This window comes from Globicephala melas, chromosome 7 (assembly GCF_963455315.2).
Source record: "Globicephala melas chromosome 7, mGloMel1.2, whole genome shotgun sequence".
NCBI classification, from domain to species: Eukaryota; Metazoa; Chordata; class Mammalia; order Artiodactyla; family Delphinidae; genus Globicephala; species Globicephala melas.
Window position 1 is genome coordinate 10,840,056 of NC_083320.1, and position 27,114 is coordinate 10,867,169.

The window sequence follows — 27,114 nt, forward strand, 5'->3', positions numbered from 1 at the left end:
GGCAGAGATCCATGCTCAACAGAGCATGCAGTGAGGTTCCCCTGAAAAGGTCAGTCTTGTGCCTGCACTCTTAGTAATATCTTACCCTCTACAGTGACAGCCCTGATGCCAGAGATGTACCAGAGGCTGAAGTCTCAAGAGAAGGCAGAGCCCCCGATGAGTTCTCCACCCCCCCCGGCAGCAGTGGAGAGAGCACGGACAGCTGGTCCCAGCTCGCCAATGAGGAAGAAAACCCAGATGACACCAGCAGCTTCCTGCAGCTCAGTGAGCGATCCATGAGGTACCTGCTCTTTAAATGACTTACCAGGGAAACAGGTCTCAACACAGATTCCAGAAATGCATTTTAAGCATTCTCTGCAAAGGGTCCCTAATAGCACAAAAAGAAAAGACTGCCCGTCATAATTTGTGCTGAGAGCTATCTTAATATCCAGTTATGGTTTCAACTAGCTTGGCCAAGGTTGAGAGTCATCTGTGTTCCCTTCTCTGCAAGCTCCAGCTAGTGCATTCAATGATGACAACTGTGAGTTTTTAAAGAAGAGCTGCTATTACACCTGGTGTGTTTGATACTTTCTTTCTGGTTCATTTGTATTTCAGATGCAAGACAGGCTGGGTTTACATGAGGCGTTTCCATACTGTGTTGTGTTGTTTGGCCTGAGTGTTCCTCCCCTTTCTCTGCCTGCCCTCTGTATTGTTGCTCTAGAAAAGCTAGAGAGGTGCTAAAGAGAGATCAGATTTGGGAGGACCTGAGCCAATCAGGAGACATAAACTAAAAACTAGTCCTTTGTGAGGTGAGAATGAAAAGAATCTTCATGTTTCTACCCAAAATCTTATTTGATACTGGGCCAACAAGTCCACAGACTTTCCAGAAAGGCCAGTTGGAAAGTGGGCTTCCGATGCATCTGGCTGTATGGCTCCTTGAAAATTTTACTTCTGACAGTTCAGTCTGTTTAGACTTAGGAAAATTTCACAATGTTAAGCGATTTATCTAAAATTTCAAAAAACTGGTGGGAAATGTTATCCTATAGAGATAGAAAGCAAAGAGAATTTGAATCTCTGGACTTAGCATAAGTTTATACAGTTAATTACCTCCAGAGCAATGTTTGAGTCATCAGATTTCAATCAGTGAAGACATTCAGTACCCCACACGAAAACCAAGAACGGAATTTGAAATGAGGGGATTTAGTTGCTTATTCATGGAACTCCTGACAGAAGACTGTCCCATTACACGATATCCCAGCACTCACTCTTTGAAAACCTTACTTGAAGAGACGTCATTGGAAAATAGAGAAGGTATGAGGAAATATAGTGAGTTTGGTGAAATTGGATGCATTCCATTTTACAAGAACCTAAAAATGGGCTTAATTATTCTGTGTTTCAGTAAACAAATTCCAGGCTAGTAACTAGACCATATGTTGATTGTGCATCCTACAAAAATGTTGCAATATGTGATCCCTCCTTCTCTACAACACACAAAGCATCAGGTGTTGCTACTTCTCAAAGATTTTAAGATAGAGTTATAAAACTCTGGCATTGCCCAACTTTGTACTTGTAAATTCTGTAGTCCCTCAGGAAAAAAATTGAGACAAATGCATGTCCTGTGGAATATCCCTGACAAAAATCCCCCGAATGGCAAAGGGAAAAGAGAACATGCATCGCTGGTTTCTGTCAAAAGCCAAGAAGCAGGCAGATAAGCATTCCCATATCTTCCCCCTCAGCCAGCGTTCTCAGAAGTATCTTAGTCTCTGGAGGTATACTCAAGGAGTCTCTTGCTGATGGATAGACATGCTTACTGTCACTAGGATGGGGAAGAAAGGAGTCATGCTGGTTGTCACCCACTAGGTGTGGTCCACCAGGTATGACCACTGCAGAAATTACGAAACCTTGATGACGATGATGATGATGATGATGATTGGCTTGAGCCAAAAATGTCTTTTGTTGTGTTTTCCCCTGATTTGGTCAGAAATAAAGATCAATTTAGGAGTCCTAGACACTAAGCAGTATTCTTCTGGGGACCAAAGGAAGAACCTCTTAGAATGGTGGAGCAGCAGTGTCAGCAGTGTGGCCAGGTTGTGGACACTGGCATTAATATGTAAACTTTTGCTTTGTCAGCAATGGCAACAGTAGTGCCACTAGCAGTCTTGGCATTATGGACCTGGACATTTATCAGGAAAGCATGCCATCTTCTCCCATGATTAAGTAAGTAGCCACTGAGATGCAGTGATTGTGAGACCACTACTCTGATTCCATCTGGCCATCCATTTTGATCATTTAAGTTGTTCCCGACCACTGGTTTCATCATGTCTGTCCTACTGAGGTTCCCAGACATGTATGGTTTCATGTCACTGGAGTAAGAACTCAGGTCTGCAGTAGCCTCACCCTTCCCACCACCTGCCTTCTGGATTTCAATTCTGCCCCCTATAATATAATCGTTTATATATATATATATATATATATATATATATATAAACGTATATATAATATAATATAATCATTTTGGATAATGCTTATCCATATAATCAGACATATGTGTCATTTTACCTAGTTGGTCACAGAGAAACAAAAATCCATTTAAATTGTACTATGCCAACCAGCAAAGACTATTGTTCAATAGAATATAGTGTGAATGGCTTTTCCTTTACTTGTAGACACCTGGGATTATTGCCACTAATGAGTCTGATACCAAATGGCACCGTGGTGGAACGTGTCATTTTTATATATGCTCCCCACAATATGAGGACCTTCTAAAAGACCAAGGGAAAAAAGTACAATATGTGTGTCATAAAATATGGTGCATAAAGGGAGGGCAACATGAGGTCAGGACTATATCTAGAGTTTGTGATTGTCCTGGAAAATTAAATGAATTGAAACCTATTTTTGACCATTATGACTTATTATTTGGAGATTTCTGAAATTTCAGAAAAATGAAAATAAAGTATAGGACTAAAGTTGCTCCCTGATCTATTTTTTCAATTATTATCTATAGCTAAATCATTTTTATTTCACTACTTAATCAGGTATCCTGCCTGCAGGAATATTTCTCAGTGATTAAAGGTCGCAGTGCATTCTTTATTGTTCCACACAGCCATCATTCACAGGTAGAGATGAACATAAACATTACCTTGGGTTTGATTTGTTTTTTAAAGGAGGCAAAACAAACAAAAACACTTTGGGTAAATTTATTTTTCTCCTACAGGAAACATTTGTTTATGTATTTTGTCCATCTTTCTCCCCAGTATGAGCCTAGGACCCCACAGACTACAGATAGAGAAAACCAAGACCACCTCTACCCATATCAGCATTCTGCAGCTCCATAGTAGTAGAAATTGTACCTACCATATGTCATTTCACTTATGTCACTTGGATAGAGATCTAGCAGAAAATCTAGACCCTTGGGAAATTGGCCATTCTTCTACAAATTATTAGGTGTTCATGAAAGAACAATTACACTTTCTCTCGACATCAGGAATACAATGGGATTAGCCAGATCTTAGCAGTAACAGAGAATATAAGGGAGAATCCTCTCGCATAGAGACACATTTTTAAGAGCACCTGCAGTTTAATTTCTAGACCAGACAGAAATACAGAACAACCATGGGCTTCCCAAGATGGTCACTTCCTTTCAGCTGTTGGGTCATATACTCTTATTTTAAAAGCATTAATTGAGTCCTCCCACTATTTACAAATCTCCCTAATAAGTACTCACTATGTGAAAGCACTTCAGATGTTGAACATGACTATATTTAATGAAATCCTCACTTCCATTATGAGTATCTAGTTCTAAACCACCCCCAGCCTACTACATCTTCCCAGTAAAAAGAAAGAAAAAGAAAATTTTCAACTAATTGAGATATTTTGTCACCCTTATTAAGTTCTAAAGTTTGTGATTGTCTTTTCCCTTATTTCAGGTCAAAGAACCAAGTATAGGTAGAAAAATATTTTCCTAAATGAAAATGCAAGTTTATGTTGCTCTCACAGTATAGAAAAATATCATTGTCTCAAGATGGAAATATATGGTTCTGTAAATGACAAGCAAATACAGAAGAAGGATAAGTCCTCAAATCTGATCTAGATACCTACAAAATCCTTCCTTGACTGTTCAAACCTGTGAAGGTTTATGGAAAGGAGGTCAAGAAGAAGAAAAATTGCATCTCTCAGAGTCTCCCACACCAATTATCCCAACTAAAACCATGCAGTTTATCTAGCCTTTATTTTAGGAGTAGTGTTATTCATTGCAGACCCAGTAGTCCTACGTAATAGCCACGTTGGTATTTCCCTAGTATTGGTTTAGTTTATTCCACAAAAACAATAAATATATGAAACTTCTGAAGCTTTTAGATCAATAAGACACATCACCTCATCTAGCACTTACAGCTTGCTCTTCCTAAACATTACCAACCATATATTGTTGTTTTCTCCCAAAGTGAATTAGTAGAAGAAAACGAGATTCTTAAAGGACAGTCAGAAAACATAGAGGGTAAGCCACGTTCTCATAATTTTGAGACACAATTTGCCTGTGATCTTCGTATGGAAAGTATAGTAAGGCAGTTGTGTCTGCATTCAGAACGTGCCTCTGGAATGCCAGTGGGAAAGGCCAGCCACCAGGGGAGCCTGCTGGTGATCAACTTTGACCTGGAGCCAGAATGTCCTGACACTGAGCTTCGAGCCACTCTGCAGTGGATAGCTGCCTCTGAACTCGGGATCCCCACTATCTACTTTAAGAAATCTCAAGAAAACAGAATCGAAAAGGTACCGTGTTCCCTGTTTGTATACCATAAGGCTTTGTGTTTTATCCCTGCTTAAAACTCAGTAAATGCCCAGTTAACCCATTTAAATTTTTTCCTTGACTTTTCACCTTAAAATTGTGATTAGAACTTTGAAACCTTCCACCTGCATTAATATAATCATGATAATTCTTTGACCGTCAGTTTGTCTTAGCTAGTTGGTGATGATGAAAAAGTAAATTGAGGAGACAGGATAGTTTTCTAAGAGTCTTATTTTTGTGTGTGTTTCCTCACTCTGGAACCAACCTCTTCATAACAGTCATTTAAATAAAAAGTAGAGAAGGAAAGGCAAAAAGGATTCTTCAGTTAATTTTAAGTCAATCAAAAGGGAGGCTGTCTGGTGAACCTAATCTAATTGAATGAACCCATTAAAAGCAGAGAGTTTTCTCTGGCTAGTGGCAGAAGTAAGAGAGACTGACAGCATGAGAGCATGAAGGGACCGCATGACAAGAAATTGGGCAGCTTCTAGAAGCTGAGAGTGGACCTCAGCCAATAATCAGCAATGTGAGGCCACCCTGATAATTAAACTATGGCATGGCGTCAAAGAGAAGGCATTTTTAGTTCCCTATGGGACAGATTTGCATTGGATGGGCTTTCTCATTATTTTCTCCACCTAGAAATATAAAGCTAAGAAATAGATCCCTAGCCAACATCTAAATTAATAGCAACTCTAACTCCCTTTCTCTAAGACCAGCCACTTACTGTTGTAGAATCTCAGTTATTAAGATTAAAGCAAGAATCCATCTACCAATGTCTTCAAGCTCAATTTTCCATAATTTAGAAGCATGTTTTTAAAAAATTCAAATTAATAATAATGTTGCTATATTGGTTTTCTATTTCTGTGTAACAAACTGTCACAAATTTACTAACTTAAAACAACAATACCCAGCTCTGTTGTCGGAAGTTTGGGTGACTTCCATGCTCTCTACTGAGGGACTTACGAGGCAGAAATCAACATGTCAGCCTGGCTGGGCACTTATCTGGAAACTGTAGAGAGAAATGAGCTTCCGAGCTTGTTAGGGTTGTTGTCCTAACTGACTTCCTTGTGGTTGTAGGACTAAAGTCCCCATTTCCTTGCTGACTATTGGCTGAGGTCCACTCTCAGCTTCTAGAAGCTGCCCAATTTCTTGTCACACAGTCCCTTCATGCTCTCATGCTGTCAGTCTCTCTTACTTCTTCTGCCACTAGCCAGAGAAAACTCTCTGCTTTTAATGGGTTCATTGGATTAGATTAGGTTCACCAGATAGCCTCCCTTTTGATTGACTCAAAATTAACTGAAGAGTCCCTTTTGCCATTTAAGATAACATAATAAGGGCATAATTATCTCATTCTATTCATGGTACTGAGGATTAGGGCAGAAAATCTTGGAAACTGCTTCAGGATACTGCCTATCTCTGCCACCGTGCCTTTTTTAATGTCTTATAGTCACTTCCACATACTCATTATACTTGTTTGTCAACAATGCTGTGAAAAGAGCAGAATGGATATTATTGTCCCTTTTTTACTGATGAGCAACTCAGTACTCAAAAGCTAGTCCATGAGAGAGTCCTCAGATAGTGATATTTGAGCTTAGTGGTAGAACCCCACTTTCTCCACAGATACCTGTCAGTAGTGCGTCTCTCTCAAGTTAGATTGCCTTTGAGTTACAATCTAGATTTTTAAAATGTGTAACTGCATTTTAACCCTCACTGCCAGAATCCTACAGCCTGAAATTAAAGGTCCTCTACCCTTTTCCTCAGGCACATGGTAATTAGAACAGCGTATCTATGTCTGCATCCCCAGCCAATGGGATTGGCTACTGAAAAAAATCGAGAAGGAGACCTAGTTTATTTTCCATGCCCTCTTCCACTTCAGCCTCTCTCTCTAGCCAGTAATTCATATTTCTCTTCAGGCCTAGAACTGCCTACAGCTCTACGCTCTCTGGATCTAGATACGATCCTATGCTTGGCATACCTTTATTTGCAAGGTGATGAGTGGTTTGCTATTTAATAAGTTCTCCTTCCACCTTACCATCCAGCCTGCCTAGTGCAAAGGATGCAGTGAAAGAGCACTTCACTTTTGACCCCTCCCTCCTGCCATACACAATCCCAAGACCCCCTGCCATGGGGAGGAGAACAAGAACATTCTCAGCCAGAGTACATTCTCAGTTTCCTGGAAAAATGAAAGGCAGTTTGGTTTCCAAATTTATCTCAAGCCTCTCCCTGAATAAAAGCATTACCTGGTGCATTTTCAGATGGTCTCTTAATGGAGTAGATTTTTATACAATCCACCATTTTGAAGAAACAACATAACACTCTATGTGAATATATGTCTCATAAATTCCCCTTAGATGAAAGGACAAGGAGTATGTCATTAACACCTTAATTATGTACAAGATGTTTTGACACAATATTTATTTATCCCCACTGATTTTCAGTTCTCAAAGAGGATGCCTGTCTTTGCTCATAACTATTTTTCTGAGAATATAAATGTTCCACTAGTGTTATCAAGATAAACATTAATGATGTTTCACTCCTGTTTAGCATCAGTTCAAGGAGGTTATTTCCAAGTAATGTAATTTTATGGACTGAATCTTCTAACAGTTTTTTTCCGAGTCAGTTAGGGTTCTCTACACATAGTGGCTTCTCCGTAAAAGGGCACTTGCCTGTGCCCAGTTCTATGACAGAACTGGTGAAATAAAGCAAACCGTTATGTAAAATTTTGACATCCTTTCTTTTACTGATAACGCATTTGAAGACCTCATTCTGATTGTTTTTAAATTAGCCAGGAAGTTAAGTGGCCATTTTCAAGTGGTGTGGAAGAGAGATTGTGGCTTCCTACCGAGGAGGCTGTGTCACTTGAGAGCAGCAGTGTCTCATTAGCTCCTCATTGGCTTGGAGAAGATTAAAGAAATGTCTCTGTTAAGTTCAGCAATGACATTCCCCCACTGTCACTAGAGTATGAAACACCGTTCACAGATACATACCCTGAGTCCCTATCTGTGTAAATTCTGAATTTTTTGGATAAACTAATTTAGCCAACACACCTCCCTTGATGGTGGTCTCAAGCATGAACTAAAATGACAGAGGATATCATGAATGAATACTGAAGCAGCTCATCCTTCCCACCACTGCCGGTGAACTTGGCCTTGGAGTTGAAGGGCACCTAATGTCAGCTTATAACTACTTCCAGCCTTATTTCTATTCAAAAGGCAAATTCCAAACATTCTGGGTGCCCACTGTACTGTCACTCCTCTCCGATAAATGACACCTTTTCAAGCTTTCTCTTTTAGTGTTCTGTCTAATCATTAAAATTCCAAGTCCACTTGAATGTCGTACATTCGGAACATTCATGAAAAGTTTATCGAATATGTACAATATTCCAGCCACTGTTCTAGGCTCTGGGGACACAGGGAACAAAAGAGACAAAATATCCTACCCTTTTGGAGTTCACATTCCAGTCTAGGAAGGACCCAAGGTAGGGAGAACATAAACCAAGAGGCTCAGGTTGTAAAGACCAAATGTGAAAGTGATGGGAGCTTATTCTGGACAAGGAAAACGAGAAGCACACTGAAACAGTACTTCTCACCCTGTGACCATGAGCCAAACGCACAGAGTCACCTGGGACGCTTATTTACAATTCATATTCCTAGACCCCTTCTTGGAACTCACTTTCTAAGAGTGGGGCCCAGAGATATGCATTTTTAACATCTTTGCTCAAGTACAGTGATGCTAATGAACACCAAAATTTGAGACTCCCTTCCATAAGAAATATCTTGAAGGAGTGGCAGAATTTGAGGTGGCTTTAAAGTATGCTAAATTCCAGAGGAAAGACTGCTGAGAATTCCAACACCTTGAAATCTAAAACAGTTTGTGAATTTAATTCACAATGACCTTGACATCAATTAAATTTAATCTACTTAATTCAAAGCAGGGATGGGGGGAATCTTGAGAGCAATTGTTTTTAAAAACAGATATCAACTAGCTAATTGTTCTGCTTTTTTTTTTTGTGGTACACGGGCCTCTCACTGTTGAGGCCTCTCCCGTCGCAGAGCACAGGCTCCGGACGCGCAGGCTCAGCGGCCATGGCTCACGGGCCCAGCCGCTCCGTGGCATGTGGGATCTCCCCGGACCGGGGCACGAACCCGTGTCCCCTGCATCGGCAGGCGGACTCCCAACCACTGCGCCACCAGGGAAGCCCTGTTCTGCTTTTTTGAAGCCAAAGCATTATTTTCTCTAGCTCTTTTACTTCTGTTTAAATTCAATGAGCTTCTGTGAGCTAGAATGGGCTGATGACTGGCCTTGCAATAAATCAGGTGCCTTTCTCATCTTTAAGCTCATTTTGAGAATTACTTGCTTTTCTTGAAGGCAGTGCATAGAACAGAATGTGCAAAGAGGAAACAGATGTAAACTTACCTTCCTAAGAAAGTGGGAGTCAGGAGAGGAGTGGCCTCGCCTTTAATTTCTTATTCTTTTCCATATACAAAGCAGTGGGAAGAGAATGAGAGAGAAAACGTTGATGGCATTTACTGTTAACCTAACTTTCCCCAAAATACTACACTTTAAGTCTCAGTTTTGAAAAAAATACATGACAAAGGAAGGAAAAATAAGGAAGAATTAGATACTGTCTTAGCTCAGGCTGCTCTAACAAAACACCATAGAGAGTGGCTTGAACAGCAGACATTTTATTTCTCACAGTTCTGAAGGCTAGGAAGTCTGAGATCAAGGTGCCAGCAGATGCATTTCCTGGTGATGGGCTTCCTCCTCTCTGTGCCCTCATGTGGTAGAGAGAGAGCTCTGGCATCTCTTCCTCTTCTTATAACGGCATAAATCCCACCATGGGAGCCCCATCCCCATGACCTTATCTAAATCTAATTATCTCCCAAAGGCCCCCACCTCTTAATGCCATCATATTTGTGTCTTAGGGCTTCAATCTATGAATGGGAGTGGGGAAGGGGGGGGGAACACAAACATTCAGTCCATAACAGATATTGTCTCTTCGTTTGTGAATGTAAGAAACTGTCTGCCTTGAACTGAATATTTTGTCATTGTTCTCAAATTCAGTGTGTGCTAGGATCACCTGGGGAGCTTTTATAGACCCCAGTGGGTGAGCCAATTAAATCAGACTCTCCTCTCGGGATGCAACCCAGGCTTTGGGGTTTTCTCGAGGTCCCTGTGGGTTCTAGGGTACAACCAAGGCTGAGAATCACGACTCTACAGGCCATAATTGCAGGAGCAATATAAAGACCAGCTCACTTGTGCTTAATCAAGTGGAATTCACCTTGGAGCAAAAGAAGGTGTCTGCTTTCAGAAACCTAAGTTGAATGTTTTTAAAAATCCATACGACTTGCAACAACTCCCATAGATTCCACCATATGATTTGGTAAACAATTAATCTAATTTAGTAAATGCACCTGAGAATATACAAGGCATCTACCATGTGATACTTTTCTTCAAATGAGTCTACCAATGATACGCCATCACAGGATAGAAATTCTTCTAGTTACCTAAGATGAAACATTTGTTCATGGAAATGCCAACTATGATACACAGGAAGGGAACCTAATTATTATTGATTGTGAAATAGCAGGAAATGAAAATTGGAAATTGGAAAGAAAAACTCAGATCTCTGACACACTAAAGCTGATTATGAAATTCCCAAGTCAAAAACATGGACAGATACAGTGAAAGATCTAGAACCAGCTGCTAGATAGAATGCAGTTTTTCAAGGCTGTAGTAATGAGCTGGAAATGTCCTTTTCTGGTTTCTTCACAATCTTAGCTTCATTTTTGTCTAGAATTTTTTTTAAATGAAGGAAGAAAAGAAAGTGTAAGACCTTCCCTGCTCATCAGCCCCACAGATGGTTCAAGGTCTCGATGTCTGAGATGAAGTCATCATGGCCTAAAAGCATGCTATATTTAGTGGGGCCAGATCATTTTTGAAAATTGCTTTATTGGGATATTGGCCTGGATTTAGAAATCATGAGACAGATTCTAGCGTGTGACCATTCGACCTAGGTGATGGGGCACTTTGACAACTTTGGCCAGTCAACAACATATTATGGTCATCACCACAGTGGGAGACCCTGCTTCAGCAAGCCCCAAATAGATGGAAAGTAGCTAATCTTGGGCTTCCAGAAAGGTCTGAAGCAGACAGCCTTCTGGGAAAGGTTTAGCCAGTATTGGCATCGGCTCTAGAATTTTGATTCTTTCTCAGAGCAATACCTGCGAGATAAAAGTTGGGAATAAGATGGTGGCCCAGTGAACCAGTGTGTATAGAAAGAAAAAAGAAAAGTGCTAAGGCTAATTTTCTATTTCTGTTTACTTTATATTGACTGTTTCTTTATAAGACATGTTAAGGAAGAGCAAATACCCTCAAGGGATGAGTCTAGCCTAAGACCACTTATGACCCTGGAGGGAAATCTTGAAGCCAATGAATTATGAGCCTCTCTCAGTGAGACCTCAGAAACTTGATGTTCAAGTCCTCTCCACTAGGAGCATCTAATTTCTAGACTTCCAGTAAGAGCTGGGAAAGTCTGATTAACCAAATCATGCAAAGACATCCTAGCTTTTCTCCCCCTTTCCCTGAGGCCTTAAGTTTTTACCACTTTGTCCAATAGAAAACATGCCTGGGATCTTTCATACACACCAAGAAACAAGTAACAGCTCACAAAATTATTTTTACGCCTCTCCGTAAATTACTAGTAATCACCTGTAATGTTCCCCTTTCTGAGGGTATTCCTGTTTTGAGCAAAGCCTTAACCTAAAGGATTAAGCTGTCTAAAATTTCAGATCTAACAGACAGAAAGCTAGGCAGAATTTTGAGGGAAACCAGACAACTAATAGTCTCTGAAATTCTATCACTGAGACTGATGGAGCTGATTGGCACTAACATTCCATGGCTGTTACAGTGACCAGTGAAGAGAGGTCCTAGGCACCTTACCCCCACAATATACATGCCCACTCCCAGGCACAGTGTGATGAGACACCTGTCCCATGACCAGCTTTGACTCTCCTCCTTGCCTACTACCATTGCACCAGACTAGGCTCTGCCCAGCCTTTGCCTAGATCCATGGCCCCCCAATCATCTTTTTGGAGCATCCTATCAGTAGAAAATTATTGAGTAAGAAGCCCCAAGATGTGCATGCTAATTTTTAACTATATATGTGCAAATACATTATATAAAACTCAAGAATGAATATTTAGACAAGGTTCATCTTCAATGATTCTGGATGTCACTCCATATTTCAAATAGCCTTCTTGATCATTTTGAATGCATTTGATGCATTTGACTCACATTTGGTTGTTCATCCCTTTTGTCATTCTGCAAATATTTATTGAGCCCCTATTAGGTGCAGACACTAGACATAAAGAGGTGGCTAAGACGATGTCCTTTCCTGGGACATTTACTCTCTGTAATACAGTTGCCATCGGCTTCCCATTGGTCTCCTTTTTTACATCATCTTTTAGATGATGTTTATGTTTCCATGTATTAAAAGTTAAGCATTTTATTTTCCAGCCTAGAGAATTGCTTTGTTCTGATTAAGCCAACAGAAGGCGAGTGAGTACAATAAAGCACTGATTTCTGTAACTGTGCAGTAGTTGGTGCCGCCACAGCTGGGAGAAGACACGTAATTTAGTAGTAGCTCTCTATAAGACAACTTCTCAGCAATTGAAATGAATTAGCAAATGCAAACTGAAGAGCGGGGAGGAAAAGACCAGAAAAAAGTTAGCATTCCACTTTCCGGCTGATCTTGAGAGTCTGAACAAATGCGAAATGAGCAGAGGAAAGACATTCTAGAAGGAAACATTGAAGAAATAGTAACTAAACTACAGCCCTCATCTTTTTTAACAAATAGGTTTTTCTTCCTCATTAAACGATACCGGATTCCCAGCTTATCCTTTCTCCCAGTGTTCCAAATAAATATCAATGGCTTATTCTCTTACGACCAAAATGCATGTGGTGCAATAGTAGAAAGAGCTTGGGCTGGAGTGTTAGAAGACCGTGCATCCTACTGCCAACTTTTCATCTCACAAACCCACAGTTTTTCATCTTTAAATGCCTGCTTTACAGGGTTGTTGACCGAATTAAATGAGATAACATGCATGAAAGTAGATACTTCCTGCAGGTTTGGGCTCTTATAATCATTAGTTTGCTTTATACGTATCTGACTAAGGAGTTTGAGAAGCCTTCATTCTGGGCTTCATCCCACGGTTTCACGAAGGGAACCATCTATAATCCTTTTCCCACCTTCCCACCCCCAACTCACAATGCACCTGTAGTCATAAACTTTCTACGTTGTGGCCAGCTGAAGCTGGTACCATTCACCAGGTGACGAATCTAAGATGTTTCCTCAATCTGTGCTTTTCCTGTTCCAATGGAAAGCCAGTGTCTCTCGAAACTTGATGAAGAGGGAGGGATATGTTCAAGATGGACTGAGGAACCGGTAAATAACCCTACCCAAAAGTGTAACACAGTTTATTTGGCCTAAATGTATACATCCAATGAGAACTTATCTGTGACACTGACAGAAGGGACTGGGAACCATGCTCTACAGTCCTGTTAGAGAGAGTCCAACCCCGAGGAAAGCAGATCTGAGGAAACTCTTCAAATATCTAAAAGATAGACCGTGGCAAGAAGAATTCCATGTAGTCTCCCAAAATCGAAAGATGGCAACTGCTGTGAGGAACACTTCAGTTCAGTTGAAAGAACTCGCTAATTATCTGAACTGTCTAAAAAGAAAATAGACTGTCCTAGAATATAGTGTGCTGTCACTAGAGATATTAAAAAATAACCTGGAGAGCCACTGGCTTTGGAAGAGCGTTTGAACGATATAACTTTGAGGACCCTCTGTGATATGTGAGCCTAACCCTGTGCTTTACTTTAGTTTCTAGATGTCGTGCAGCTGGTTCATCAGAAGGCCTGGAAAGTGGGAGATATCTTTCATGCAGTTGTTCAGTACTACAAAATGCGTGAGGAGCAGAAGGATGGGACCCCGAGTCTCTTTGACTGGCTCTTGGAACTGGGATAAGGCGGCTCTGCCTTTAGGGTACCCCTTCCTTCATTCCAGCTTAGATCACAGTGGTTTGCTCTAAATTTTCTCAAAACATCACATCACATTAACAGAGCTATGAAAAAATCTGCTGTTCAAGTCTGCTGCACAGCGAATAAATCTGAGGAAAAGCAAAATACCAGTCTGTACAAATCAATACAACCGGTGGGTGAGTTCAAAGGAGCTTGTATTAGAATGGCTGGAAAAAAACAGAATTTTAATGGGCCCAAATGAAAAACTTATAACTAGGCCCAAACTCCAGGAAAGTTGCACTTACATATTTTTAATAATATAAAATGTTATGTAATGTCTCCAATTATGTGAATCGACTGGAAACAAAGTCACTGGTCAAAATCATTTTATAAACTCTGCTGTAATGTTTATTTTACTCTTTTGAGCAGATTAAGGGGTCTGTCAGCCCAGGTAAATACTTAAGGTATGGGCAAGACATTTCCAAAACTTTGATATAAAAGCTTTCCAGCTTCAGACCATTATCAGTGGTTATTAACAGAAATGCAAGAGTATTATCAGTGTCCTCTACCAAGGTGATTTCATTTATCCACTACAGCCCACTGATAAATATTCCACATCTCCCAATAATATCTGGGTTCCTAGCTAATCAGAAAACGATTGGTGTTCAGCTGAGAGAGAGAAAGATCAAAGATTGTCTTGTTTCCTTCTATATATTACATGAGTAAAATGATTACAGAACTCTTACCCAAAGGGAAGAAGCTTTCTTACAAAAGAGCATCTTTTGAGATTAAATCTGCTTGTATATTAAATTATATAAAATCTAAACTTTCATTTTATTTTTATTGTAAATTAGGAAGAGATTGTTATCTTAAATAATATATTGAGCTAACATTAAGAGGTTCATAAAATATGAAGAGATTATTGTCTTAAGTCATATATTGACTCTTGAGCTCTGTGGTTTCATTATAAAAGTACCCGTACGGCAGACTTGCTAGTCTTATGACATTTATAATGATGGATGCAGGATTCGACATAACCAGTTAGGATCATAGACTTCCTGATTTAAGGATACTAGCATTTAATTTGAGAGAAAGAAAATATTATCACATTTAAGTATTTTAAAAACAGGGATTTACTCTTTTGAAAAATAAAGGTATCTAACTTCTCCCCAGTAAGTCTTCTTTCCCTTCAACTAAATGAGCTAGACTGGCTTTTATCTTCTTGATCAAAGAAAGTGTTTATTAAAGATTTCCTGAGATACTATGCTCTTACACTATTTTTAAGATTGTGAAGTAATTTTAAATGTGAACAAGACCCCACCCCATCAATGCTGGCCTTGTGTGTCATCCACATTGACAAGAAATTGACATTTCTTGAAATGTCAAGAAAGCTTCATTGGAAACTCTATTTCCTCCCTACCACCCACGCCAGGAATCCTTTCCAGGACTCTTTAGGCATTTATTATTAAAAATAGTCCAAATTTAGATTGTATGTTTAATTTGACACATTAAACAAATGTCAAATCTTAACATTTATCCACCATCTCAAACTGAAAGTTCTTCATGGTATTAAATGGAAAAGGATATGTTTATTTTTTACACAACCCCAGAATATTCTGTGTAGATTTTTGTTGTGCTCAAATGAATGTTTACTTATCCTACAAAGCACAAATACTGAATTGTAATCATGTGATGAAATTATATTTGTTGTACCTAAAGTTGCAAACTAATCAATAAATTTTTGTTGCCAAATGGTTGATCATTTTTTCTCCAAGAGCTTAAGCGCCTCAGAGAAAAAAATAGTCACAGTGAAATTGGGTGAAGGTAGATTTATCCCTTAGACAAGTGTTACAGTTCCACTTTCAATTTTTGAATAAGAAAATATTCTTTGAATGGCCATGATCAAAAAATCTACAAACAATAATGCTGGAGAGGGTGTGGAGAAATGGGAACCCTCTTGCACTGTTGGTGGGAATGTAAATTGATACAGCCACTATGGAGAACAGTATGGAGGTTCCTTAAAAAACTAAAAATAGAACTACCATACAACCCAGAAATCCCACTATCAGGCATATACGTTGAGAAAACCATAATTCAAAAAGAGTCATGTACCACAGTCGTCATTGTGGCTCTATTTACAATAGCCAGGACATGGAAGCAACCTAAGTGTCCATTGACAGATGAATGGATAAAGAAGATGTGGCACATATATACAATGGGATATTACTCAGCCATAAAAATAAATGAAATTGAGTCATTTGTAGTGAGGTGGATGGACCTAGAGTCTGTCATACAGAGTGAAGTAAGCCAGAAGGAGAAAAACAAATACCGTACGCTAACACCTATATATGGAATCTAAAACAAACAAAAAAATGGTTCTGAAGAACCTAAGGGCAGGACAAGAATAAAGACACAGATGCAGAGAATGGACTTGAGGACATGGGGAGGGGGAAGGGTAAGCTGGGACAAAGTGAGACAGTGGTATGGACATATATACACTACCAAATGTAAAATAGATAGCTAGTGGGTAGCAGCTGCATAGCACAGGAAGATCAGCTCCATGCTTTGTGACCACCTAGAGGGGTGGGATAGGGAGGGTGGGAGGGAGACGCAAGAGGGAGGAGATATGGGGATATATGTATATGTATAGCTGATTCACTTTGTTATAAAGCAGAAAGTAACACACCATTGTAAAGCAATTATACTCCAATAAAGATGTTAAAAAAAAAAAAGAGTAAGGCTAAGAGCTAAGAAGGGCCAAATTATTGGGAGCTTTGTAGATGGCTAAGTTACAGTTGAAGGTAGCAAAGGACTAATATTTTTTAAATTTGACTTTTAAAACTTACTTTTTCTGTTCTGTGGGCATTGGGTTATCTTGTGCAAAACTGATAGCAGGGAGGGGAAGGCGGAAGATGGCGGAAGAGTAAGACGCGGAGATCACCTTCCTCCCCACAGATACACCAGAAATACATCTACACGTGGAACAACTCCTACAGAACACCTACTGAAGGCTGGCAGAAGACCTCAGACCTCCCAAAAGGCAAGAAACTCCCCACGTACCTGGGTAGGGCAAAAGAAAAAACAGAGGCAAAAGAATAGGGACGGCACCTGCACCAGTGGGAGGGAGCTGTGAAGGAGGAAAAGTTTCCACACTCTAGGAAGACCCTTCGCGGGCGGAGACTGCGGGAGGCGGAGGGGGGAGCTTCGAAGCTGCGGAGTGGACAGCAACGGGTGCGGAGGGCAAAGCGGGGAGATTCCCGCACAGAGGATCGGTGCCGACCGGCACTCACCAGCCCGAGAGGCTTGTCTGCTCACCCGCCGGGGCGGGCGGGGCTGAGAGCTGAGGCCGGAGCGCAGGGAGAGGACTGGGGTTGGCGGCTTGAACATAGCCTGAAGGGGTTAGTGCACCACAGCTAGCCGGGAGGGAGTCCGGGGAAAAGCCTGCACCAGCAGAAGAGGCAGGAGACTTTTCCTTCCCTCTTTGTTTCCTGGGGCGTGAGGAGAGGGGTTTAAGAACGCTGCTTAAAGGAACTCCAGAGACGGGCGCGAGCCGCGGCTAATAGCGCGAACCCCAGAGACGGGCACGAGCCGCGGCTGAAAGCGCGGACCCCAGAGACGGGCACGAGCCGCGGCTGAAAGCGCGGAATCCAGAGACGGGCGCGAGCCGCGGCTGAAAGCGCGGAATCCAGAGACGGGCGCGAGCCGCGGCTGAAAGCGCGGAATCCAGAGACGGGCGCGAGCCGCGGCTGAAAGCGCGGAATCCAGAGACGGGCGCGAGCCGCGGCTGAAAGCGCGGAATCCAGAGACGGGCGCGAGCCGCGGCTGAGGGCGCGGACTCCAGAGACGGGCGCAAGCCGCGGCTAAAAGCGCGGACCCCAGAGGCGGGCGGGAGACGTTAAGGCTGCTGCTGCCGCCACCAAGGGGCCTGTGTGCGAGCACAGGTCACTCTCCACACCCCTCTTCCGCGGAGCCTGTGCAGCCCGCCACTGCCGGGTTCCCGGGATCCAGGGACAACTTCCCCGGGAGAGCGCACACCGCGCCTCAGGCTGGTGCAAAGTCACGCCGGCCTTTGCCACCGCAGGCCCGCCCCGCACTCTGTGCCCCTCCGTCCCCGCCGGCCTGAGTGCGCCAGAGCCCCCAATCAGCGGCTCCTTTAACCCCATCCTGTCTGAGCAAAAAACAGACGCCCTCCAGCGATCTACACGCAGTGGCAGGGCCAAATCCAAAGCTTAGCCCTGGGAGCTGTGAGAACAAAGAAGAGAAAGGGAAATCCCTCCCAGCAGCCTCAGAAACAGCGGATTAAAGCTCCACAATCAACTTGATGTACCCTGCATCTGTGGAATACCTGAATAGACAACCAATCATCCCAAATTAAGGAAGTGGACTTTAGGAGCAAGATCTATGATTTTTTCCCCTTTCCTCTTTTTGTGAATGTGTATGTGTATGCTTCTGTGTGAGATCTTGTCTGTATAGTCTTGCTTCTACCATTTGTCCTAGGGTTCTATCCGTCCATGTTTTTTTTTTTTTAATTTTTTTTTCTTAATAATTAATTTTAATAACCTCATTATACTTTACCTTCGTTCTTTCTTTCTTTCTTTCCGTCCTTCCTTCCCTCCTTTAGACAACGAATCATCCCAAATTGAGGAGGTGGTATCTGACAGCAAGATTTAGGATTTTTCCCCACTTACCTCTTTTAGTGAGGGTGTATGTGTATGCTTCTGTGTAAGATTTTGTCTGTATAGCTTTGCTTCCAACATTTGTCCTAGGTTCTTTCCGTCCCTTTTTTTTTTTTTTTTTTTTTTTTTCTAAATAAGAAGTTTTTAATCCAATAACTTTATTATACTGTATTTTATTTTTACTGTATCTTCTTTCTTTCTGTCTTTTTTCCTTCTTTCCCTCCTTCCTTCCTTCCTCCCTCCCTCCCTCCCTCCTTTCTTTCCTTCTTGCCTTCTTTCCTTCTTTGCTTCTTTCTTTCTTTCTTCCTTCCTTCCTACCCTCCTTTCCTTCTTTCTTTCCTCATACTTCTACTAATTCCCTCTACTTTTTCTCCCTTTTATCCTGAGCCTGTGGATGAAAAGCTTTTGGTGCTCCAGCCAGGAGGCAGGGCTCTGCCTCTGAGGTAGGACAGCCAACTTCAGGACACTGATCAACAAGAGACCTCCCAGCTCCACATAATATCAAACGGCGAAAATCCCCCAGAGACCTCCATCTTAACACCAGCACCCAGCTTCACTCAACGACCAGCAAGCCACAGTGCTGGAAAACCTATGCCAAACAACTAGCAAAACAGGAACACAACCCCACCCATTAGCAGAGAGGCTGCCTAAAATCATAATAAGGCCACAGACACCCCCAAACACACCACCAGACGTGAACCTGCCCACTAGAGAGACAAGATCCAGCCTCATCCACCACAACACAGGCACTAGCCCCCTCCACCAGGAAGCCTACACAACCCACTGAACCAACCTTAGCCACTAGAGACAGACATCAAAAACAGGAGGAACCACAAACCTGCAGCCTGCAAAAAGGAGACCCCAAACACAGTAAGATAAGCAGAATGAGAAGACAGAAAAACACACAGCAGATAAAGGAGCAAGATAAAAATGCACCAGACCTAACAAATGAAGAGGAAATAGGCAGTCTACCTGAAAGAGAATTCAGAATAATGATAGTAAGGTTGATCCGAAATCTTGGAGATAGAATGGACAATAGATTGGACAAAATGCAAGAATCAGTTAACAAGGACCTAGAAGAACTAAAGATGAAACAAGCAACAATGAACAACACAATAAATGAAATTAAAAGTACTCTAGATGGGATCAATAGCAGAATAACTGAGGCAGAAGAACGGATAAGTGACCTGGAAGATAAAATAGTGGAAATAACTACTGCAGAGCAGAATAAAGAAAAAAGAATGAAAAGAACTGAGGACAGTCTCAGAGACCTCTGGGACAACATTAAACGCACCAACATTCGAATTATAGGGGTTCCAGAAGAAGAAGAGAAAAAGAAAGGGACTGAGAAAATATTTGAAGAGATTATAGTTGAAAACTTCCCTAATATGGGAAAGGAAATAGTTAATCAAGTCCAGGAAGCACAGAGAGTCCCATACAAGATAAATACAAGGAGAAATACGCCAAGACACATATTAATCAAACTGTCAAAAATTAAATACAAAGAAAGCATATTAAAAGCAGCAAGGGAAAAACAACAAATAACACATAAGGGAATCCCCATAAGGTTAACAGCTGATCTCTCAGCAGAAACCCTACAAGCCAGAAGGGAGTGGCAGGACATACTGAAAGTGATGAAGGAGAAAAACATGCAGCCAAGACTACTCTACCCAGCAAGGATCTCATTCAGATTTGATGGAGAAATTAAAACCTTTACAGACAAGCAAAAGCTGAGAGAGTTCAGCACCACCAAACCAGCTTTACAACAAATGCTAAAGGATCTTCTCTAGGCAAGAAACACAAGAGAAGGAAAAGACCTATAATAACGAACCCAAAACAATTTAGAAAATGGGAATAGGAACATACATATCGATAATTACCTTAAATGTAAATGGACTAAATGCTCCCACCAAAAGACACAGATTAGCTGAATGGATACAAAAACAAGACCCCTATATATGCTGTCTACAAGAGACCCACTTCAGACCTAGAGACACATACAGACTGAAAGTAAGGGGATGGAAAAAGATATTCCATGCAAATGGAAGCCAAAAGAAAGCTGGAGTAGCAATTCTCATATCAGACAAAATAGACTTTAAAATAAGGACTATTAAAAGAGACAAAGAAGGACACTACATAATGATCAAGGGATCGATCCAAGAAGAAGATATAACAATTGTAAATATTTATGCACCCAACATAGGAGCACCTCAATACATAAGGCAAATACTAACAGCCATAAAAGGGGAAATCGACAGTAACACATTCATAGTAGGGGACTTAAACACCCCACTTTCACCCATGGACAGATCATCCAAAATGAAAATAAATAAGGAAACACAAGCTTTAAATGATACATTAAACAAGATGGACTTAATTGATATTTATAGGACACTCCATCCAAAAACAACAGAATACACATTTTTCTCAAGTGCTCATGGAACATTCTCCAGGATAGATCATATCTTAGGTCACAAATCAAGCCTTGGTAAATTTAAGAAAATTGAAATTGTATCAAGTATCTTTTCTGACCACAACGCCATGAGACTAGATATCAATTACAGGAAAAGATCTGTAAAAAATACAAACACATGGAGGCTAAACAATACACTACTTAATAATGAAGAGATCACTGAAGAAATCAAAGAGGAAATCAAAAAATACCTAGAAACAAATGACAATGGAGACACAACGACCCAAAACCTGTGGGATGCAGCAAAAGCAGTTCTAAGGGGGAAGTTTATAGCAATACAAGCCCACCTTAAGAAGCAGGAAACATCTCGAATAAACAATCTAACCTTGCACCTCAAGCAATTAGAGAAAGAAGAACAAAAAAACCCCAAAGCTAGCAGAAGGAAAGAAATCATAAAAATCAGATCAGAAATAAATGAAAAAGAAATGAAGGAAACAATAGCAAAGATCAATAAAACTAAAAGCTGGTTCTTTGAGAAGATAAACAAAATAGATAAACCACTAGCCAGACTCATCAAGAAAAAAAGGGAGAAGACTCAAATCAATAGAATTAGAAATGAAAAAGGAGAGGTAACAACTGACACTGCAGAGATAAAAGAGATCATGAGAGATTACTACAAGCAACTCTATGCCAATAAAATGGACAATCTGGAAGAAATGGACAAATTCTTAGAAATGCACAACCTGCCAAGACTGAATCAGGAAGAAATAGAAAATATGAACAGACCAATCACAAGCACTGAAATTGAAACTGTGATTAAAAATCTTCCAACAAAGAAAAGCCCAGGACCAGATGGCTTCACAGGCGAATTCTATCAAACATTTAGAGAAGAGCTAACACCTATCCTTCTCAAACTCTTCCAAAATATAGCAGAGGGAGGACCACTCCCTAACTCCTTCTATGAGGCCACCATCACCCTGATACCAAAACCAGACAAGGATGTCACAAAGAAAGAAAACTACAGGCCAATATCACTGATGAACATAGATGCAAAAATCCTCAACAAAATACTAGCAAACAGAATCCAACAGCACATTAAAAGGATCATACACCATGATCAAGTGGGGTTTATTCCAGGAATGCAAGGATTCTTCAATATACGCAAATCTATCAATGTGATAAACCATATTAACAAATTGAAGGAGAAAAACCATATGATCATCTCAATAGATGCAGAGAAAGCTTTTGACAAAATTCAACACCCATTTATGATAAAAACCCTGCAGAAAGTAGGCATAGAGGGAACTTTCCTCAACATAATAAAGGCCATATATGACAAGCCCACAGCAAACATCATCCTCAATGGTGAAAAACTGAAAGCATTTCCACTAAGATCAGGAACAAGACAAGGTTGCCCACTCTCACCACTATTATTCAACATTGTTTTGGAAGTTTTAGCCACAGCAATCAGAGAAGAAAAGGAAATAAAAGGAATCCAAATTGGAAAAGAAGAAGTAAAGCTGTCACTGTTTGCAGATGACATGATCCTATACATAGAGAACCCTAAAGATGCTACCAGAAAACTACTAGAGCTAATCAATGAATTTGGTAAAGTGGCAGGATACAAAATTAATGCACAGAAATCTCTGGCATTCCTATATACTAATGATGAAAAATCTGAAAGTGAAATCAAGAAAACACTCCCATTTACCATTGCAACAAAAAGAATAAAATATCTAGGAATAAACCTACCTAAGGAGACAAAAGACCTGTATGCAGAGAATTATAAGACACTGATGAAAGAAATTAAAGATGATATAAATAGATGGAGAGATATACCATGTTCTTGGATTGGAAGAATCAACATTGTGAAAATGACTCTACTACCCAAAGCAATCTATAGATTCAATGCAATCCCTATCAAACTACCACTGGCGTTTTTCACAGAACTAGAACAAAAACTTTCACAATTTGTATGGAAACACAAAAGACCCCGAATAGCCAAAGCAATCTTGAGAACGAAAGAAGGAACTGGAGGAATCAGGCTCCCTGACTTCAGACTATACTACAAAGCTACAGTCATCAAGACGGTATGGTACTGGCACAAAAACAGAAAGATAGATCAATGGAACAGGATAGAAAGCCCAGAGATAAACCCATGCACATATGGACACCTTATCTTTGATAAAGGTGGCAGTAATGTACAATGGAGAAAGGACACCCTCTTCAATAAGTGGTGCTGGGAAAACTGGACAGGTACATGTAAAAGTATGAGATTAGATCACTCCCTAACACCATACACAAAAATAAGCTCAAAATGGATTAAAGACCTAAATGTAAGGCCAGAAACTATCAAACTCTTAGAGGAAAACATAGGCAGAACACTCTATGACATAAATCAAAGCAAGATCCTTTCTGACCCACCTCCTAGAGTAATGGAAATAAAAACAAAAATAAACAAATGGGACCTAATGAAACTTCAAAGCTTTTGCACAGCAAAGGAAACCGTAAACAAGACCAAAAGACAACCCTCAGAATGGGAGAAAATATTTGCAAATGAAGCAACCGACAAAGGATTAATCTCCAAAATTTACAAGCAGCTCATGCAGCTCAATAACAAGAAAACAAACAACCCAATCCAAAAATGGGCAGAAGACCTAAATAGACATTTCTCCAAAGAAGATATACAGACTGCCAACAAACACATGAAAGAATGCTCAACATCATTAATCATTAGAGAAATGCAAATCAAAACTACAATGAGATATCATCTCACACCAGTCAGAATGGCCATCATCAAAAAATCTAGAAACAATAAATGCTGGAGAGGGTGTGGAGAAAAGGGAACACTCTTGCACTGCTGGTGGGAATGTGAATTGGTTCAGCCACTATGGAGAACAGTATGGACGTTCCTTAAAAAACTACAAATAGAACTACCATATGACCCAGCAATCCCACTACTGGGCATATACCCTGAGAAAACCAAAATTCAAAAAGAGTCATGTACCAAAATGTTCATTGCAGCTCTATTTACAATAGCCCGGAGATGGAAACAACCTAAGTGCCCGTCATCGGATGAATGGATAAAGAAGATGTGGCACATATATACAATGGAATATTACTCAGCCATAAAAAGAAACGAAATTGAGCTATTTGTAATGAGGTGGATAGACCTAGAGTCTGTCATACAGAGTGAAGTAAGTCAGAAAGAAAAAGACAAATACCGTATGTTAACACATATATATGGAATTTAAGAAAAAAATGTCATGAAGAACCTAGGGGTAAAGCAGGAATAAAGACGCAGACCTCTTAGAGAACGGACTTGAGGTTATGGGGAGGGGGAAGGGTGAGCTGTGACAGGGCGAGAGAGAGTCATGGGCATATACACACTAACAAACGCAGTAAGGTAGATAGCTAGTGGGAAGCAGCCGCATGGCACAGGGATATTGGCTCGGTGCTTTGTGACAGCCTGGAGGGGTGGGATGGGGAGGGTGGGAGGGAGGGAGACGCAACAGGGAAGACATATGGGAACATATGTTTATGTATGACTGATTCACTTTGTTATAAAGCAGAAACTAACACACCATTGTAAAGCAATTATACCCCAATAAAGATGTTAAAAAAAAAAAAAAAAAAAAAAAAAAAAAAAAAAAAAAAACTGATAGCAGGAACACCACTTAGCAGAATATTTCACCCCACTGTATTGAGGCATGCTACCACCTAGGCATAGTGGGTGAAGAAATTTAATTTTGTCCATTGTGTAAATAACGTGTATCCCAAGCATTTGGAAGAGTGTTTGGCACATAGTACTCAATAAATATTTGTTGAATGAATAATAAAGTGAACTAACAAATGAAAAAAGAAAATATTCTTTGACCAAGTTAGTTAGGATCAGTAATATTTATGTAAATCAGCATTTCTCAATCTTAGCACTACTGGCATGTGGGGCTGGATAATTCTTTGCTGTGGGGATCTGTCCTGAGCATTGTAGGATGTTTAGTAACTCCCCCTCACGGGTCTCTAAAATTCTCCTAATATAGCATTTCCTGTGGGGCAAAATCACCACAGGTTGAGGACCTTTAGTGTAAATAATGCCTTGAAGAGGCAGAGCCTGAGGCTCTAGGAGGAGTTAAGGTAAAGGACGAGGTCTCTGTAGCCCCTAGTGTGGAGAACCCCAGTAGGAACATGAGAACCAGGCATTCTCCCCCTACCCTCCCAAGACTGATGGTCTGTGGCCTTTACAGTAAGTCTTAACAACAGGAGAACGAGTCACAAGACAAAAAGGAGTCTACAGACCCGGGGTAAACCAACCTAGATGCAAGTAAACTAGAGGTAAATTTTCAGTCTTAGAAGTAAATGGACCAGTGCTCTTTGAACTCAATAGAATTTATTACGACAAGGATATATTGTATAGCAAAAAAAGAAAAAAAGGAATATTATTCAGGTAATTAACAGTAAGGATAATAACACATCTACTATTCTCAACAGTTTCATTAATTGCAATTTTTATGGTGATTTTCCAAAAGGGAGAACTAAAATACAGAGAACCTAAATCATCCCTACAATGCTTAAAACAATGAGTGGCAAAAGTGGAGTCTGTTTTCCTAATATCTATATGAAAACTGGACGATAGCGTAGACATAGCTGAACAATTGTGTCAATATTTTAATTACAATCTGATGTTTTCCAAGTACAAAGTCATATCCGGTAAAAATCACAATGCATCTCTTAAAATCAAAATTATTTTATTGAGATTAATTTATGTATGAGACTATAAGCATGTGTGTGTACTGATATTCAGAAACTTAGACAATAAAACAAATATATTTTCTTTTTTCTATAGGATAATTATGCTTGCAAACAGAAACACTCATTATAAACACCAGCCCACATAAATAAAAACATATTCAATCTCAAAAAGTATTAGATTTTATAGAAAGTATTGAGATTCCTGAGCACTTTATTTTATTCACTAATAAGAAGGCTTGGATATGCTTAGGTAAAGGATTCTCCAGTCAGCCAGAGGACAATGTCAAATAAAAATAAGACTCTGGGAATTCCCTGGTGGTTCAGTGGTTTGATCCCTGGTCGGGGAAGCCGCATTGGCGCAGCCAGAAATAATAATAAATAAAAAGAAATAAACAAACTCTGGACATTAATAAGGAGAGACTTTATTGGAAAGCATTATTACAAGAAGGGGAAAGGGACTGTTGCAGCAGGAAGGAAGGAGGACTGGTGTCTATTGTAAAGATAAGCTCCAGCTGGGAGATCTAAGAGTGTCTTGGGGGTTGGCAAAAAAGCGGTTTTCTTTCACAGAGCAGAGTAAAGGACTAGAGAGAACCAGGTGTGGAAAGTGAGATGAACAAGGTGAACCAGTGCAGGTGGCGGGCACGATGGGACAGTAGATCAGAGAACATGTTATCCTGGGCTCAGCCTATTCCCAAAGGGGCTCTTTAAGGAGAGGCTGTATGCTGGACCGAGCTGAGGATGGGTTAAATTTCAGCAGCCTGGAGAAAGGGGAGAAACTTAACTAAAGTTTGGTTAACAAGCGTTTTGCTCTAGTTGACCAGTGGGTGCAAATATTTCAGCTAATCATTTATGAGACAAAGAATGGAAATTTGGAGGGTCTTTGTGAACAAAGGGGGAGTCCATGAGTCCGAGGCTCAGAGCTCAACTCCTAGGAGCCAGTCAAAGGCAAGACCTGAAAACAGACCTCTTTTAGGAAGAGGTGTGCAGGGTGTGAGCACCCAGGCCTCCCAGGTTAACCATTCCCTGTACTAGCACATCGCCATCTGCCTTCTAGCATGGTAAGTTGAATACTTGTGTCTCCATAGATGACTGTATGCTCTTTGAGGATGGAGCCATCTTTAACTCACCTGTGGATTTGGTCAGAGTCTCTATCACAATGCCTTGTCCAAGGCAGATGTCTAATTGAACTGATAAAGCTAATGGGCCTTGGGTAACTGAGGCTTTGGTTTACATCTAGTGATGTTCAACCATTAGTTCAAGAAATACAATTTTACTTTAATGTTCTCCTTAGTTTTCCAGAGACCTGGTTTATTAAGAGTCTCAAGACTTTTTATAAAATTACTTTTGGACTCATGCAAGTGAAACTTTCTAAAAATACTTGCCTTTTATTTTAGTTGCATTAGAACATTTGATCACAGAAAGGAGAATGTTTTCCTTCTGTGGTTTGGGGATGAATTTAAGTGATATCCAGGACATTATCAGCAAGACTTGAA

The 27,114-nt window shown here is 40.5% G+C and overlaps 1 protein-coding gene across 3 annotated transcripts in view; it reads left to right on the forward strand.

Moving 5' to 3' along the window:
• The window catches only part of SPHKAP (SPHK1 interactor, AKAP domain containing), a 123,507-nt gene extending 107,972 nt beyond the window's left edge, over nt 1-15,535 (forward strand). The window contains exons 8-12 of one of the 3 annotated variants that reach the window (XM_030855375.2): nt 95-280; nt 2,110-2,196; nt 4,422-4,474; nt 4,562-4,746; nt 13,647-15,535. In XM_030855375.2, coding sequence (XP_030711235.2) covers nt 95-280; nt 2,110-2,196; nt 4,422-4,474; nt 4,562-4,746; nt 13,647-13,790 — 655 coding nt within the window. In that variant the 3' untranslated portion in view covers nt 13,791-15,535. The other 2 variants (XM_060301756.1, XM_060301757.1) reach the window with 2 other exon arrangements.
• Nucleotides 15,536-27,114: the final 11,579 nt, after the last annotated feature.